This window comes from Lutzomyia longipalpis, chromosome 1 (genome assembly GCF_024334085.1).
Source record: "Lutzomyia longipalpis isolate SR_M1_2022 chromosome 1, ASM2433408v1".
Taxonomy (NCBI): Eukaryota; Metazoa; Arthropoda; class Insecta; order Diptera; family Psychodidae; genus Lutzomyia; species Lutzomyia longipalpis.
Genome location: NC_074707.1, coordinates 5,995,628 through 6,014,108, shown reverse-complemented (window position 1 = coordinate 6,014,108; position 18,481 = coordinate 5,995,628). Strand labels below are relative to the sequence as shown.

Sequence of the window (18,481 nt, the reverse complement as noted above, 5' to 3'; positions counted from 1 at the left end):
TAAATAAAAATCATCGAAATGCCGAAATTTATATGTTTTTTCCCTATCTTATCGTGTGCAAAAAAAAGTTATAAAATTTAAGGGTAGTCAATTTAATTTGTCATTGACAATCTGTCGATGAATTTAAAGAAATTAAACGATTTATGGAGTAATAAAGTGACTTCCATCATTATTCACAATGTCATGTAGGGTACGTACCATTTATCATACTTATGATAATGAAATTGATGCAGGATGCAATGATTGGATACATATTGCAAATTATCAGAAAGTTGGTTGAATATAGAATCGAAGCGTTGACCAAAAAAAATCTTCCTACATCATTTATAATTGTTTCTTGACCCAGGTCAGCTTAGTTGAAGATTAATTTAATTCCTGTGAATTCAAGACAAGACACTTGACATCTCAAGTACTTCCCTATATTTAGTTATTTATAGCCCAAGAATTAGAACAGACTTTTTGGAGACGTTGTAGGAAAAGAATTTTATTGCATTAATTAGAAAGTTAAACTGATAAGCTGAAAAATAAAATTGTTTATTTGTTTTTATTCATTGAATCGGTCAATTAGACTGATAACACGATTATTTAGCAAGGTTCTAACGTCAATAGCCCAGAGAAAATCAAGGTGGTTAAATGACGCCAGGGGAACCCGAAAAGCTCCGATAATATTAGCATTGGTTAGTCTTGAGCGCAATTCCTGAACGTCTTCAACAGCGGCCAGCCAATCGTTATCACTGAAGTGCAGAGCTATTGGTGCTGTAATTCGTTCAAGTGGGTAATGTGGAGGAGAAATTGAGCCATATTGCTGCAAATTTCCTATTAGTCCATGATCGAATTGGCGGAAATGTCCGGAATTGTGTAGTTGCCCATAGTGGACTAATTGCTGACTGGATGACCCAGCAGGTGCATTAGCCATGATAGCTGGGAGTTGAGTCTATGGGAGATAAAAGAAAAATGAATGCGTATTAGATAGAAGATTTTTTTTCTTTACCCTATTGAGCTGGTCCGAGCTGAAGCCTCCAATGAGGAATAGTGCATTTGCACAAACTTCCTGGAAGGGTGAGGAGTCTCTGCAAGCGACATATCCACCCATTTGCATCATATTGCTACTAGGGGCAAATTCATTAATTCCCAGAAGAGTCGTGATAGTGTCAAGCGTATCCACAAAGGGTGCAAAGGCACGAATAAAAGGACTTTGAAGATTGGACATGAAAGCAACTGGTGCCAATGCATGAGCTGACAACATGATATCATTGTATTCAGGACGAAGAGAAAGCATAATGAAGAGAGATGTTGTTCCCTGGGAATGCCCAACGTAATGAAGTTTTCTCTTTCCAGTCTCTCTTAGGGTATAATCAAGCATAGCTGGTAGATCAAATACGGCAATTTCGTGCCAACTGAAATCCCAGAAAGCTCGACGATCTGGATTAATATTGATGTGTGCTCTTGAATGGGTATTTCCTCGTGCATTTCCCATCCAGACGTCGTATCCTTGATCTGCTAGCATATATGCTAAAGCACTTTCAGGTCCAACTACAACCCAATCTGCAGATGATGAGAGTAATCCATGTTGGAGAAATACAACGGGCTTATTAGGTTCAGGTCCTGCTCCTGGAGCCCTGCCATATGGAATACGATGCATGGTAAGAAGGTATCCATCGGCAGTTTGGGCTACGTGACTCTCAACTGGGTATCCATAAGACTCAATCATTTCCGTCTTTTAAGACAAAAGAAATTGTAATTAACACGAATCACTCATTTTATGTTTTTAATTGAATTTGTATTTTGCACAACTCACCACAGACGGAAAGCGATTGTAACCATTACTAGAAATATCCTTGGGAAGGGCATAGGCACACCCCAAAATTGAGAGTAATATAAAATAGAGCGACATTTTTTTGCACCTCGTTTCCAATGTCCACGAATTAAACTTTCAATTTGCAATAAAAAGAACTTCGACAGGAGGTCCAAATTTATTTGTTATTCCTATCTTATCGTATAGCACAAATCATGGAATTAAGTGCCCATTCTTGGGATTTATAATTTTTGCTGATTGATAAAAAGAAATTTTTCTTTTCTATCGTTACTATTTTGCGTTTGTAGATAAGATTGTTTATTCGCCGAATAATTCAAAAAAACGAAAGACTCTTTAATATCACACATAGATTGGAGACTAAAGTCTCTAAGTTGAGATTCTACCTTCACCTAAACTATATTTTATTATTAAAATCTTGATTAAAACTATTGATCAGTGAAATTAAATGATTATACAGTAGAGATTTAATATCAATAGCTAATAGGTAGTCAGCATGATTAAATTTCGGATAGGGCACACGAAAAGCTCCAATAAGATTGGGAATTCTTCTACGAAGTTTATCCACATCCTCCACAGATATTAACCAATCATTGTCACTATAATGCAGAGATATTGGGGCTGTAATGCGTTCAAGCGGGTAGTCTGGAGGAGCCCTTGATCCGTATTTCTTCATATTTTCAGCAGGGCCGTAATCAAACGGTCTAAAATGGCCAGAGTTAACGAGTTGAAGATAATGAAAGGCCTGCTTTGTAGAAGCACCAGAAGGTATATTAGCCGTAAATGGGGCAAGAAGAGTCTTAAAATTAAACAGATAGTTTTACATAAATTTTTTTACGAGACTCTGTGCATCATGAATTACCTTATTAAGTTGCATGGGATCATCACCTAAACCAAGATACAGAAGAAGGGAGCATAAGTCCTGAAGTGGTGAACCATCTGCACACATAAGGTGTCCAGTCATTTGAAAGAAATAAATACTCGGTAGAACTTCAAAATTTCCCATAAAATTGACGAGTAAACCCAATCTGTCAAGCAAAAGGAGACTAGAGATGCGAACTGCTGGATTTCTTAAATGTGACAAGAATGCCGAAGGAGCGAGAGCATGAGCTGAAACTATTAAATCATTGTAAGAAGGTCGACTTGAGAGCATTGCGAACATGATCGTTGTTCCTTGAGAGTGGCCAACATAGCTCAGCTTCTTCCGCCCAGTTCTCTTCAAGATGTAGTCAATTGTATCTGGTAGATCATGTAGAGCCATTTCGTGGAAACTGAAATCCCAAAATTTGGAAGAATTATCAGGATTGAGCTTTATGTGATTCCTCGAGTAAGTATTTCCCCTTGAATTTGCCAGCCAGACGTCATATCCTTGATCTGCCAGGAGGTACCCCAAAGCATTTTCCGGTCCAATCATTACCCAATCAGCAGACGATGATAACAAACCATGTTGCAGTAGTACAATTGGTTTATTTGTTCGTAGTCTTCCTTGTGGGGTTTTCCCATGCGGAATACGATGCACTGTGAGGAGATATCCGTCTGTGGTTTGAACTACATGCGATTCAACAGGATAACCATTTGATTGAATAATTTCCGGCTGGAGAAATTCACAAAATTATTTTATATCAAAAGTAAACACCGCACAGTGTATACTTACAGTTCGGGGAAAGCTTTTTGGAATACTTTGTGCTGTTTCTTGCCCAAAAATTCTTTCAAAATCAAGAGAAAGTTGGAAAATGAAAAAAATAAATCCAATTTTCCTGTGTTCCATACTTCAGCTGTGGTTGAACATAATGTGGTGCCATTCACACTGATTACCTAAATTTATATTTCACTTCAAATGTATATAGACACTATCTTAAACCTAATCAAAAATGTGTCATTAAAATTAGAAAAAAAATGGAAAGCAAAGTTGTGTAATTCATCAGCAAAAAGTATTTTTGCAATGCAATAAATTTAAAAAGAACTTGAGGAATAATATTGGTTTCACTCAGGGTTTCACTTCAAAAATCTTAATTTTCGATCCTATTCAGTGACCAAGAAATCCCTAAAATTTCAAGAATTTCTTCTTAAATTTGAAAGATTTCAAGGATTTCTTGGTTACTCAATACGACCCTTTATCATCAAAAAATTAAAAGTAATTGGAAGAAATATACAAAAAGCTCTGCAAATTTTTTTTTAGTAGAAAAAATTTTAAAAAAATATATTTTTCGCCAAATTATTAAATGACAAAATTTCTCAGTAAAAAGAGAGTTTTCTTTCAGAACTAGCGAAACAAAAGATTTCAAGTTGAGCTTTTTCAGTATTTTGTAGAGGAAATTACGTAGGTACATACCTACTTATTTTTGCCGAACTTTCGTAAGTTTTTACCAATTTTAGCTGTGTTTCTTTCAGACACAGCTTTTGTGTACCGAGCAAAATCGAAAGTCGTCAGATCGGGCTCAAACTTGGGATGAGCACGAATTAGGGTCCCCACATTCCAAAAAACGTATGCGCCAAAAAAATTTTTTTTCCGGCCGGCCGTCCGTCCGGCCGGCCGTCCGGCCGGAGTACAACGCTAAATTGCGAGAGAACGGTGATAGATAGAGACTTGCGGTAAACGGCAAAGTTTAAATATCGACCGGAAGACATCCGATTATGATGTCAAATTTTACCCCCCACCCCCCCGTCCGCCATTTTGAATAACCCCAAAATTTTGTTTTGCCTATATCTCAGCCCCTGTAATAGCTAAAAATCTGAAATTTTGATATGTTGTAGGGGCCATCAAGAGCTTTCCAACGATGCCTCATTTGCGTAAATCGGTTCAGCCGTTTAGTCAATATGGCCGCCACAATTTTTCATCGAAAATCGACTATAACTCGAAAACGGCTTGACCGATTTTGATCAACCCGGGGTCAAATGAAAGATCTCAACAAACCCTACAACTCTCTAGAACATCAGAAGTTTCAAAAGTGACCGCTAGAGGGCCAAAAATCAAAAACAAAATTTTCGATTACTTTTCGATGAATATCTCGAAAACGCCATTATCGATTTGCTTCATTTTTTGATATGTTATAGCTGACCATATTATCTAGCTCCATGCCAAAAATGAAGAAAATCTATGTCGCCGTTCTCGAGATATAGCCTTCCAAAGTTGGCATGTCATATCTCGGGTTCTACAAGTCGGATTTTGATCAACTCAAGTGCAAATGAAAGGTTTCGTGAAGCCCTACAAATGTCTAGAACATTGCAAGTTCGAGAAATGACCGCGAGAGGCGCTAAAGTCAAAATCAAAATTTTCGAAAATTTCGAACTCGAATATTTCGAAAATGCCATTATCGATTTTCTTCATATTTTAATATATTATAGTTGAGGTTAAGACCTTTCCAACGATAGCTCAAACTCGAAAATCTATGGAGCCGTTCCCGAGATATGGCGTTTTAAAGATTTCTTGGGGGATGACTTTTCAACTTTTCCCGACTTTGCGCGTATTTAAATTAATTCGCATTCTAGTTTGCTCTCACAAAATTGGTATACACTGAAAGAAACACAGCTCTCGTAAGCTTGGTCAGCTTACCCGTACATTTATATTATTAACTGAGTATTTCTCGCTTAGCAAATAAATGCTTTTGCTTTGTAAATTCTAAGTTTATCTGAGCAATAAACACAAACCATTAAAAAATCATTAAAAAAAACATTTTTGTGAGCGTGCTCGTAACGTGAATTTTATGACATCTACTACATTTTATTTATTACAGAAAGTTTTAAATAAAAACCAATGTAATCTTATTTTTTATTAAATTTATTAATTAGTGCAATTAAATCATCGTACACTAAATTTTTAGCATCTTTAGCTATTAAGAAGTCAGCATGATTAAATTTTGCAAAAGGCACTCGGAATGCTCCGATAAGATTAGTAATTCGGGTACCTAGAATTTCAACATCTTCTGCAGCTACATCCCAGTCATTTTCACCATAATGGAGGGATATTGGGGCTGTTATGCGGTCAAACGGGTAATCTGGAGGAGTTCTTGATCCATATTTCTTCATATTTTCAGCAGGACCGTAATCAAATGGTCTAAAATGACCAGATTTGGAGAGTTGAAGAAAATGTATTCCAGACTTAAATGAGGCTCCAGCAGGAACATTAGACGTAAATAGTGGAATAAGAGTCTAAAAGATAGTAAAAACAATTTTTAAGAATAATGAAAAATTTAAGAACTTAAGTAAAAACTTACCCTGTTTATTTGCATGGGATCATCACCAAAAAAGAGATGCATAAGACGGACACAAAACTCTTGCACTGGTGAACCGTCTCTACATAACACATTTCCAGTTAATTGAGTAATATAATTACTCGGTAGTGCTTCAAAATTTTCCAAAGATTCATCGTATCCAATGAGTAAACCGAATTTATCGAGTATATTGATTACAATATGAACTGCTGGATTTTTTAGGTGTCCCAATAAAACTGCAGGAGCAAGAGCATGAGCGGAAACTATTAAATCATTGTATGAAGGCAACAATGAGAGCATTGCAAACATGCTCGTTGTTCCTTGAGAGTGTCCAACATAACTCAGCTTTTTCCGCCCAGTTTTTTTCAAGATATAGTCAATTGTAGCTGGTAGGTCATATAGAGCTAATTCGTGGAAACTAAAATCCCAGAACTTTGAAGAAGTATCAGGATTGAGGCTGATGTGTCTTCGGGAATAAGTATTTCCCCTGCAATTTCCCATCCATACGTCATACCCTTGATCTGCTAGGAGGTAGCCTAAAGCATTTCCCGGTCCAATTACTACAAAATCGGTAGATGATGATAATACACCATGCACCAAAAGTACTACAGGTTTATCCTCTCGTGGCCCTGCTTGAGGAGCCTTTCCATACGGAATACGATGCACTGTGAGGAGATATCCGTCTGTGGTTTGAACTACATGAGATTCAACCGGATATCCGTTTGATCGAATCATTTCTGGCTAAGAAAATTCACAAAATTAATGCTTAAACGGAAGAAAAATCGCAACACAACACACTTACAGCTCTCTGAAATCTCACTGGATTACTTTGTGCGATTACATGTAAGCCTTTAACAAAGTTAAGTACAAATGTTAAGATACAAAAATTTAATACACTTGAAAACATCTTATTTATCGATTAAAACAATTCTCTGTGAAGTTTTAAGGTGGAATGTTAAATGAGATGTGATTAATACTCACCGTGAACACCTAAATTTATTTTATTTTACTAAATGGTACAGATTAAAATAAAAAGAGATCATTGAAAGTTAAAAAAAACTACACAATCACAGCTATAAACGTTACTTCCTTTTCAGAAAATGAGAATGACACATATCAAAAGAATATATTTTCTAAGAAGCATTTTAGTATCGCTCCCATGGAAGAAATTCTTAATTTTGGCATTTAAAGTCGTAAATCTCTGTAAGTAATGCGAAATAAAAATTTAATTGTTGTAATCTTACTCGTACCTGAATACGCGAACGTTTAAGAAAATTTTAAACGGTACAACAATGCTTTTTACTAATGACTGTTGCTAAAAATTTAGCAACAAGATTATTAAAGAAAATAAAAACAATCTAATAAACTTAAGTTCCGGTAACAATTTTTTACAATAAGTTGTCCTAATAAAAAAATAATTCACCAACGTGCGCTACATGCTGACCGTGACCCCAAAACCTTTTGATATTGAAAATGTAGAACAATGCTATGTGCCCCGGTAGAGAAACCCTTCTACCGTATTATATGTTGAGCTGTGGCACTATGTGTGTCTAGGGTTGGACAGCTCTGGGTGAAAGAGTGAGATGAGTCGTTAGCTCTATGCCGCTCATCAGGCACTCATAGGTTCAGTAGCCCACTGTTGCTCGTCCGATTCAGTTCGGGACCCGTTAGCTCTTCAAATAAGGGTAGTTATTAGCCCATGTAGGAATATCGTCCTACATATCAGAAGTGGGATAGGGTCCGCGTGTGCCACTGCGTGTGGAAAACCGTGAAAATCACGGCGCGAGTGAAAAAAAAGTGAAAATGCGGAGAGGACAACGCAGAAGAGCAGCGAGAGGCAACATGGCCGCCACCGTGTGGAAGAAAATGTGGCGTAGAAGCAGCGAAAAGCGGCTAGATGGGACTGCGAAGACCATCGAGAAGCGCCCCAGCGACTGTGTGGAGGAACTCCCGGCAATGGAAATACCGCAAGTACCCCTAAGTGCCCCCAGGAAAGAGAAATAAAGAGAGAAAAATTGAGTTTCTTTGAGCTTTGACATTTATCATGAAATTCCAAGAAATTTTTGGCGATTCCAGAAATTTCTATGTGTTAACCCTTTATGTATGCTATGTGTGAATGGTGGCCACCCGCACAAAATAATTGTCTTGTCTTGTCTTGCAATAACATGTCGTAACAGGAATTCCTTTTCAGGCTATTCATGATATTTTTTTGAACATATTTCATGCGAAATCATAGGAAAAAATGCAAAATGTTTTAGAAGTGTTTCATACGAAAGTGAAATTAGCCGTGTTTCATGAAACAAGTTTTGACAAGATTGATGAAACACGAAATGTTTTTGCTGGAATTTGACCACATCGTGACATTTCGGTCGTGCCGATTGAATACTCGGGTATTGCGTCATATTAAATGTCATTTTATATGCGTGTTTGATTGTTTTGAATATTCAAGGTATTTTGTGAGGAAATGCAAGAAAAATTCCATTAAATATCATAAAGAAATTGCTGCAGAGTAAGTAAGAAGATAAAGAAGTGAGACAGGAGAAGCTTATGAAGATAAAAAGTTAAAAATGCTATGTGTAATTTAACTCTTTTAACTGCAGGAAACACAAGTCGAGAAGGCAAAACAACACGGTTGCCATGCCCATGGGAACAAAGAAGCTAAGCGCAATAATACAGCGATTTGATTCAGATTGACCGACTGCATTGACACTGAAGATTGGCTTGTAGAAGTTGAAAAGGCGCGTTGATGTATCATTGGGAAGAGAGAGTGATAATTCTTTAGGCATCTATGTGATTGAGGAGACCAGCAAAAAAAATGGTTCATTGAGCCAAAGCGAGGCTGGATTCGTGGCAAAAATTTCGCGATGAATTGTTGCAATTCTTTCCTACCGTTGTGGATTTAAGGGCATCATTGTTGACACAAACTTTGAATCTCTCACGCAACTTCTCCGCGTGCTAATTGATGCGGAACAAAACACTGAAACATAGACGATTCCAAGCAAGACAGGCGCTATTCCAAGCGCAAATCTGGGTAAAATTCAGGGCGATACCATCCGTACCGCCATGGCAAGAAGAATGACATTGGGAAGCACACAAGGAAGCCAAAAAGGAGAATGAGTAGAAAAGCACCGAAGATCGACGAAGCTCTGAGAACTTTGTTACAGATGCAAGAAGACCGGACATTTGATTGCTCAGTGCCCACAATAATTCCGATGAATTCCAATGTAGGGATAATTAAATTGAATTTCGAGAAATAAAGAAACTTAAGCCTACTGAGTGTAGTCAAGTGTGAAGTCAAATAAAAAGAAATTACAGAAATGCATTGTTATTTATTCGAGATTTTAATTAGTTGTTTTTCAGGACAGAAAAGTGAAATTAAGATCTCAAGGTAAGCCTACTAAATATAAATGGAGAATAATTTCTTTGTCATTTTAGAGAATGGACATACAACGAGGAAGCAACAAAGAAATGTGAAGGATTTAAAATATCAAATATTATATGCCCCACTCAGACACAATCTAGAGGAAATGAAGGAAGAGAATCTTAAGCCTACGACCGGAATTGAGGACTGGATTGATGTTAAGGAAGGCTATGTGCCAAAGTCAAGCAATGGCTATGTGCCGCTTGAAAGCTGAGTGCGCTAAACCAAGATACAAAGAAGGAAAGGAACCCGAAGCGTATAATAGGAATTAAGAATTGGATAGAAGGAAGATAAATCGCTAATCAAGACGAGAGCCGAAGCAAGAAGACTTCGTCTTCACTAGCTGAGCCCCAGGCTTAGTTGCTTCACAGAGCTCATAGTACTATGTGTACTCCATCATGGAAAAAGAAAGAAACAAGAGATTAAAGAAACAGGATGACAACAATGAATTATAGCGGAAGAAATCAGTACACTGGATTGACCATTCACTTCATCAATGAGGACATTGATCATATCAGGAAGGCCGAGATGTAGAACAATGCTATGTGCCCCGGTAGAGAAACCCTTCTACCGTATTATATGTTGAGCTGTGGCACTATGTGTGTCTAGGGTTGGACAGCTCTGGGTGAAAGAGTGAGATGAGTCGTTAGCTCTATGCCGCTCATCAGGCACTCATAGGTTCAGTAGCCCACTGTTGCTCGTCCGATTCAGTTCGGGACCCGTTAGCTCTTCAAATAAGGGTAGTTATTAGCCCATGTAGGAATATCGTCCTACAAAAAGATTTTTATTTCTGAATGAAATGATTTTATTATGTAAATGCCTCAGAAATCATAATGCCACAATTTTCATTATGATTAGAAGAGTTTTTTGACTATTTAGTCGTTGAAGCGATCAATGAGACTGATAACTCTATTGTAGACCAATGGTCGTATATCGATAGCCCATTGGAAGTCGAGATGATTGAAAGCAGGCAAAGGTACCCTGAAAGCTCCAATAACATTCCTCAGCTGCGAGCGAAGACGCTGAACGTCCACAACAGCAGCTAACCAGTCGTTGTCGCTGAAGTGCAGAGCAATAGGAGCCGTGATGCGATCAAGAGGATAATCTGGAGGTGAGAAGGAGCCGTACTCTTGCCAATTGCCAATTCTGCCGTGATCAAATTGGCGGAAGTGCCCGGAATTATAGAGTTGTCCATAGTGGACTAGTTGTCGTGTTGCAGCTCCGGCGGGTGTATTGGCCATAATGGCAGGGAGTTGGGTCTGTTGAAATTTTAAAATTTTTCTATAACTAAACTTTCTTATTAAGTAAAAGTTTTACTTACTCGGTTCAATTGTTCAGAATTAAATCCTGCAATAAGGAATAGAACATTGGAGCAAACTTCCTGGAATGGCGAAGAGTCCCTGCATGTTAAATATCCTCCCATTTGCATCATTGAATTGCTCGGCATAAATTCATTCATGCCCAGGAGACTCGTGATAGTGTCTAGTGAATCAACGAAAGGAGCAAAAGCACGTACAAAGGGACTTCGGAGGTTATTCATAAAGGCCACAGGAGCTAGTGCATGAGCGGAGAGAATGCGGTCATTGTACTCAGGACGAAGGGAAAGCATGATGAAAAGGGATGTTGTTCCTTGCGAATGCCCAACATAGTGAATTCTTCTACGACCTGTCTGTCTCTCAACATAATCAATCATAGCTGGAAGGTCAAAAATTCCAATTTCATGCCAACTGAAATCCCAGAAAGCTCTACGATCTGGATTGATACTGATATGTGCCCTGGAATGAGTATTTCCTCGAGCATTTCCCATCCACACGTCGTATCCTTGATCTGCTAGCAAGTATGCTAAACCATTTTCCGGTCCGATCACAACCCAATCGGCGGAAGAGCACAATAGACCATGTTGCAGAAAGACAACGTTCTTATTGGGAGCTGGTCCAGCACCAGGAGCTCTTCCATATGGAATACGATGCAAGGTGAGTAGGTATCCATCAGCTGTCTGTGCCACATGTGTTTCAACTGGATATCCATAGGATTCAATCATTTCGGTCTATAAACATACCCATCAAGAGTCCTTTTTAGCTCAGGAGTTCTTTTATTTCAACTACAAAGCACTGAAATACATACCACACTGGGAAATCTGGAAAATTTATCATTTTCCTCCACTGGACTAACTTTTGGTAATTCATGAAAATCCTTGGGAGTCTCCGCAGGACTCTCCACAGGTACCTCCACAGGAGTCTCCGCGGGGAGAGCCTGGATATAAACCACAGCTGCTACAAATAGAAGTATTCGTAGCATTGTAGGAACTTTTTTTTTTCACAAATCCACAAATTGCAAAAAATCAACTCACTTTGGCTGCTAATTCAGCTGGTGGTCCTCTTATAAAGTTTCGCAGTATCTTATCGGTGTAAAGATTTATTTTGACTTTTGGTAGCGACAGATAGTACAAAATATCTTCAGGTGTATATTCCATTGTGATGAAAGGTGAAAAGGAATTAATTTTTGTACGTTTTGTCTCGTGCTTGAGCTTACGTATTGATAGATATCTTCTTTTGCACAGAGAGATAATCTTTCAAAATATAGCGATGCGCTCACTGGAAGCAAGAGTGGCATAGAGCTTGAAGAAGCTAAAAGACTTTGGTAATAAAAAGCTATTTTTCCGAAAGATGAAGTATTTTCTTTAATTTTTTATGGAGCATTAAGAATTTTTTTTTTGACCTTAAGGACTTGTTGTTATCAACAGTCTGGTGTAAATCAGAGCTACATAACGTACGATAGAGCTTTGAAGGGTTAAAAGCTCTTTCGTTCTCAGTAAAAAAAAGTTTCTTCATTAATATCTTCTTCTTTAACTATCATGAAAGGAAATTGAAAGCTTCGCTATGAAACGTAGAAAAGAATCTCACAAACTTTGATCAATATATATATATATGAATGAATAATGAATGAATAATGGTTTATTATATCCAAGAGATACATGGTTATCTATAATAGGACTATATATTACATTTTATGTATATAAATTTTAATAGTGAGAATTTAAGTTTTAAAAAAAAAAAGAATTTAAAAAAAAAAAAAAAAAATGATTTTACTTTAATTATTATTTTTGTTTTCAAAATTTTCTATAATATTTTTTTTTTTACTTTATTTTAATTATTGCAACATTTTATTAAGTCATGATTCCTGGTGATTCCTTATAGCATGTTCAGTTTTCGCAGCGTGTCGACATATGTATGTGGGAAAGATGTAGGCATCCTCTATTTGAATCTTTCCAGGTCATTTTGATGTTTGACCTGAAAAATTTTGCCTTTTTCCTCCTTTCTTACGAACAGTACTCCCCCACTAGTCCACACGAACTTAAGCTGACCGTTCCTCCTCATGTCTCGGGCCATTTTAAACAGCAATTGATAATAACCGGTGAGGGACTCATTGATGTACAGAGGCTTTGAGTCACCTCCTTCCATCACATCGGCAGCAGTGAGTGCAATCTTTTTCTTCCTCTCCTCTCTTTATTTTTTCATTATGAGAGTCGATCTCTCAATTCCCAAATTGCTCATCTCCAAACGCTGCTCACCCACCGATTTATTCTCCACCTTGCTGATTTTGTACGTTGGTGTTGGGGCCGAAGCTGATGAGGGATCAATTTTGAGTTTTTTGCAGATGTTTTTATACACTTGCTCCGCATCAACCGGTTTGTTTTGGGGAAGTCCACAGATGATAAGCGCTCCCTTTCTTTGCCGTTGTCTTTCCGACTCGAGCGATATTTTTACTGATACAATTTCAGCTCTCAATTTGACGTTATCACTGCGCTGCTCGATCAATGCATCGACCACTTCCACAATTCTTTTTTCCTGCTCCCTCACTATGCCTCTGATGTTTTCGATCTCCCTCTCCAACGCACTGATTTTTTCGCCGATGATCTTCAATTTCTCCCCCTTTTCTGGCTCGCTATGAACATCTTTTTCAGTAGAAAGCTCAAGTTTCTTAGCTTTTTCCTTGACTTGGCTCAGGCGGCCATCCATCGTGTCCAGCTCCTCAAGGAGGAGATCCTCTGGAGAGGCAGAAGACGCTGCTTCATGAAGTACTTCGTCCGAGACAGAGTGAGCACGGCCCATGCTGTTTCTGCTGGAGCTCATTCTCTTGCACTTTACACAATACCACGCGATTTTCTTAGACACTACCTCAGTGAATCTCTTAGATTCTAGTCCACAGCACTTCGCATGATACCCTCTAGCGCACTTTTTGCATTGGATCGACTTAGAGGCCTTTTCTCGACCACGTAGCGGCCGGACGCAAAGCCCGCACACGTCCTCACTGCTTGACATTTTTATTGCAACTGTTATATATATATATATAACGATATATAACGATATATCGACCACATATATAACGATTAATATGGCTTATTGAAATATTGCTTTCCAATATATACTTAGTTAATTAAATTCTATGCGCAGTGTTTATTTCAAATAGAAAATCATTTTACATGATGCATCACAAACTAATCACACCACAACGACATATTGAATGCGTGTTTTGCTTTATGGGGCATTGATTTCTGCACTATAGCACAGAGATTAATTACACTTTATTCAGCACTTTCACAATCTTATCATAGACCTGTTGCTTCACATCTGCCCCCCAGAGGAAATCATAGTGACTAAACTTTTCAGCAGGAATGAGAACTTTTCCAATGCAATTGGAGAGTTTCTGTGCCAACCGCTCCGTGTCCTCAATGGATGAGAGCCAATCATTTTGAGCATAGTACAACGTTACAGGAGTTGTTACTTTTGTGAGTTCATACGAGGGTGGATTGATTGACCCATATCGCTTCAAATTACCAACGGTTCCATGGTCGTACTGAGCGAAATTACCCGACTTCACCTCCTGGGCGTAATGAATGAGCTCGTAAACGGAAGTCCCAGCAGGGTGGCGTGAGAAAATTTCCGGCAAGAGCGTCTAGAAGGTAAGCAAACGAACAAAGTTTACGACTTTGTGGGAAAATGTAAATTTAATTGATGAATGCCCCTTACCTTATTCAGTTGGTCCGTATCGAAACCAGCAATGAGAAAGAGAGTATTGAGACAGAGGGATTGAGTGGATGCGTGGTCCTTGCAAAGGATCCTTCCACCCAAGTCAAGCATCCTTGCTGATGGCACAAATTCTCCATTGCCAATGTACTCAGACACAATCTCAGGGCTTAAGGTCATACGAGATAGTGTCTTAAGGAATGGGGACTTTGCATTCTTCATGAAACCAATCGGGGCTAGAGCTTGGAAAGTTCTGAACATTTTGTTGTACTGCGGTTGCATTGAGAGGAGAACTAAAGCTGCTGTGGCACCCTGAGAATGTCCAATGTAGTGGAGTTTTTTCTCACCAGACACCAACAATACATGATCCAGCATAGCAGGTAAGTCAAATACACCAAATTCATGCGATTCAAAATCCCAAAATTTATGCTCTTGCGCACTGAGGGTGAGATGCTTCCGAGAGTACATATTTCCGCGGAAATTTCCCATCCATACATCGTATCCAGCATCAGCCAATTGAAATGGGAGAGAATTCTGTGGGCCTTGAATTAGAAAATCCGCCGAAGATCCCAATACACCATGCTGGAGGAATACCACTTGATGTGTAGCGGATTCATTGCCACCATATGGGGGGATACGGTGTAGCTTCAAAATGTAGCCATCAGGTGTTTGGACGGAGTGCTCTTCCGCCGTGTACCCATAGTGACGAATAATTTCGGTCTACAAGAGATAAAGTAACTTCCTGTTAAGTCTCACCCCACACCATATGTGTGCACATAAATATTCCACATGGAGTCACTTAACGGGTGTCGCTGGGAGGGTGGGAATGTGTTCACCTCCAACTTGTGTGCGAAGAACCCACAGGATGATGCTCAAAACCACACTTATACGTAACATTCTTATAGCACTGCGATGTACTTATTATGAGAGAGACTGTAGCCTCTGTATCTCATACATCTCATTAAATATGCTCATCTTGATGACTAAAGCACTTTCTTGCAATTTTTCCTAACGTATTAGATAAGAGAAATGGAAAATGCATGAATTTACTGTCCCTCTCTCTCTCTCTCGCTCTCCCTCTTTCATCATATATTGAAAAATATGTATAACTAGTCAACCCGAGCCCCCAATCACGTGTGAGCAAACTCCATTTTAAGCTATAAAAGGGGGTGTATATCAGTAGGGGGGATGAATAATACGGTACCCCGAAAAATTCTAAAAATAAAAAAATCCCGTTATCTGACCCTTCAGCAGGTAGAAAAAGAGGAAAAATCAATTTTTCTGTGGGGGCGCTATAAAGGGGGGTTGGGGCGGAATCCCATATAGCGCTTGCAACTCGTATTGACCCTCTCTACCCCCTAACAAATTTCATCAAGATCGGCCCAGCCGTTTCGGAGGAGTTCATGTGCCACAGACAGACAGACAGACAGACAAACTTTTCAGCTTTATATATTAAGATGAACATGTAAACAAAACTCTACTGATTTACTGTTTGCCACTTAATGTAATTCTCATCGCAATAATGTTGCTGGCAAGGCAAACTATTCATAATGGAAAATGGAATTGAAAAGAGCTTTTAAAAGTTTTTCAACTAGAAAATTTAACCATAATATTTATGTTGCCCACAAGCTAATTTCCAATTCTGTTTTGGAATAACATTTAAAGTTTTAACATCTCTTAGCGACCCCAACGTATAGATATTACGTAAACTATGTAAATGCATATGTATGTTTAAAATGTCTTAATGTCTACATAACATACTTGTTGGAGCTTTTGTTGTTACATTAATCAAGCATTTCAATTACATAGTAGGTATAGCCAACAGGAAATATTAAATTTTAAGCTTTAGTTTATTTGGAAAGTTTAATTCGATGAAGAAGACATTGTCGAGTACATACATATCGTATTATTATCGAAACCTTTCAACTTAAAGGATTATGTATTCGATAATTTGTATCACATTCTATATTCAATATTCTAAAACATTATGTTTGAAGAATTTGTACCACGGATATTTCAAAAGTAGACAATAGTAAATAAAAAAAATATAATAATAAACATTTTGAGCATAAAGGAAGGTATTTTATTACATAAATCAAAGCTTTTTATGTAATTTAATCTCATGGTGAAAATCTTATCGGTTAATCACGTGATATTTACTTATATTACATGTTATCTAAATGATACCCACCTACTCGTTACAAATACGACTATTAAAATAAACACCCAGAATAAATCATAATTATTCCGGAAATCCGCATGAACTGATTCAAACAAAGAGCGTTATTCACAATACATACAGTAAGTCCCCCGCATGTAACCAAAATTGGTTTTTAAATTATTGTAGGGGATCATTAAAGGTTCAAAATAAGCGTGGTGATTTCCCGGAAAAGCGCTGGGAAACCTACGAATTTTCCGGTTTTAGGTGTAACCTATATTGATTTATTTCTCAATTTCTAGCAATTGTAGAATATTGCGATTGGCGTCAAATGAAAGCTATATCAATGCTTAATATTATATATTAAAACCATTTTCCAAAATGCACAAGAAGGTGAAAATTCGGAAAGATTTTCCGAACACGCATTTTTCTTTCGCCTCCCATTTCCACAATATTGCATGGGACCACCTGGAACATCCCTCATTTTGTAGCTTTTTTAATCCCCTTTCATTTGGTATAGCACTTGCTGGGGAAATCTGCTGGGAAAACTGTTTTTTTTTTTTAGTGATTTTCAATGTTGGAAAAACTCACTATTCGAAGGCTGCAATGTTATACCGGAGCTCACACCGACTTAGCCGATTTAACAATGCAATACAATGTTATACAATGTTATGACATTGTATAACATTGCAGCCCTCGAATAGTGAGTTTTTCCAACATTGAAAATCACTAAAAAAAAAAAAAAACAGTTTTCCCAGCAGCTTAGCTTAGCTTTGAAAGCTTCAAGAGGAATCGTGTTGTCTCTTTCTAACTAATGCAATATTGATGAGATGGCAATACGAGGGCTGCATTGTTAAATCGGCTAAGTCGGTGTGAGCTCCGGTATAACATTGCAGCCTTCGAATAGTGAGTTTTTCCAACATTGAAAATCACTAAAAAAAAAAAACAGTTTTCCCAGCAGATTTCCCCAGCAAGTGCTATACCAAATGAAAGGGGATTAAAAAAGCTACAAAATGAGGGATGTTCCAGGTGGTCCCATGCAATATTGTGGAAATGGGAGGCGAAAGAAAAATGCGTGTTCGGAAAATCTTTCCGAATTTTCACCTTCTTGTGCATTTTGGAAAATGGTTTTAATATATAATATTAAGCATTGATATAGCTTTCATTTGACGCCAATCGCAATATTCTACAATTGCTAGAAATTGAGAAATAAATCAATATAGGTTACACCTAAAACCGGAAAATTCGTAGGTTTCCCAGCGCTTTTCCGGGAAATCACCACGCTTATTTTGAACCTTTAATGATCCCCTACAATAATTTAAAAACCAATTTTGGTTACATGCGGGGGACTTACTGTATGTATTGTGAATAACGCTCTTTAGTGTAGGTAGATAATTAAGCTTGGTGTATAATTAATTGTCGAAAAAGCTGAAGATGCGAATCAGTGTTTTGGAAGAAGCTCTTTTCCCTTTGTGGACGTTAATTGCAAAACAAAATGATACAAAGGGTGCATAAAAGGAAACTTTTAGGACATAAGAAGAGGAATTACAGCCAAGGTTATACAGCACGATGATTATATCTCAACAACAAGTAAAACACTTAATCTATTCACTTTCAGCTATTCTTGGATGATTTAAAAAGGAAAAGATTTAAAACGGGGAATAGCCCCTGGAGTACGCATGGAAATTTCCAATTATTTGTTACACTTAAGACTAAAACTTCTCCATTTAAAATTGTACATCGCGGGGGTACTTCATTATGTATTCAATGGAGACTGTGAAGTATATCCTTACGCGGCATTAACAAATTTTTGTTTTGCACTACACTGTGGGAATTTTTAATGAGTTCTTT

The 18,481-nt window shown here is 37.8% G+C and overlaps 4 protein-coding genes across 4 annotated transcripts; all 4 read right to left on the bottom strand.

Moving 5' to 3' along the window:
* Window positions 1-510: 510 nt before the first annotated feature.
* On the bottom strand, window positions 511-1,947 carry LOC129786678 (lipase 3-like). The gene is made up of 3 exons (XM_055821851.1): window positions 1,799-1,947; window positions 992-1,717; window positions 511-934 (listed from the first exon to the last, which is right to left on the bottom strand). Exons 1-3 carry the CDS (start codon window positions 1,892-1,894, stop codon window positions 545-547), a joined length of 1,212 nt encoding a protein of 403 aa, XP_055677826.1. The 5' UTR covers window positions 1,895-1,947; the 3' UTR covers window positions 511-544.
* A 686-nt stretch (window positions 1,948-2,633) lies between these two features.
* Window positions 2,634-6,759, bottom strand: LOC129786865 (lipase 3-like). The gene is made up of 3 exons (XM_055822113.1): window positions 6,028-6,759; window positions 5,594-5,962; window positions 2,634-3,407 (listed from the first exon to the last, which is right to left on the bottom strand). Exons 1-3 carry the CDS (start codon window positions 6,757-6,759, stop codon window positions 2,634-2,636), a joined length of 1,875 nt encoding a protein of 624 aa, XP_055678088.1.
* Window positions 6,760-10,232: 3,473 nt separating this feature from the next.
* Window positions 10,233-11,802, bottom strand: LOC129786674 (lipase 3-like). The gene is made up of 3 exons (XM_055821843.1): window positions 11,570-11,802; window positions 10,767-11,492; window positions 10,233-10,704 (listed from the first exon to the last, which is right to left on the bottom strand). The coding sequence occupies exons 1-3, from the start codon at window positions 11,741-11,743 to the stop codon at window positions 10,321-10,323; spliced, it is 1,284 nt and encodes a 427-aa protein (XP_055677818.1). The 5' UTR covers window positions 11,744-11,802; the 3' UTR covers window positions 10,233-10,320.
* A 2,072-nt stretch (window positions 11,803-13,874) lies between these two features.
* On the bottom strand, window positions 13,875-15,421 carry LOC129786679 (lipase 3-like). Its single transcript, XM_055821852.1, has 3 exons — window positions 15,277-15,421; window positions 14,476-15,192; window positions 13,875-14,401 (listed from the first exon to the last, which is right to left on the bottom strand). The coding sequence occupies exons 1-3, from the start codon at window positions 15,367-15,369 to the stop codon at window positions 14,024-14,026; spliced, it is 1,188 nt and encodes a 395-aa protein (XP_055677827.1). The 5' UTR covers window positions 15,370-15,421; the 3' UTR covers window positions 13,875-14,023.
* Window positions 15,422-18,481: the final 3,060 nt, after the last annotated feature.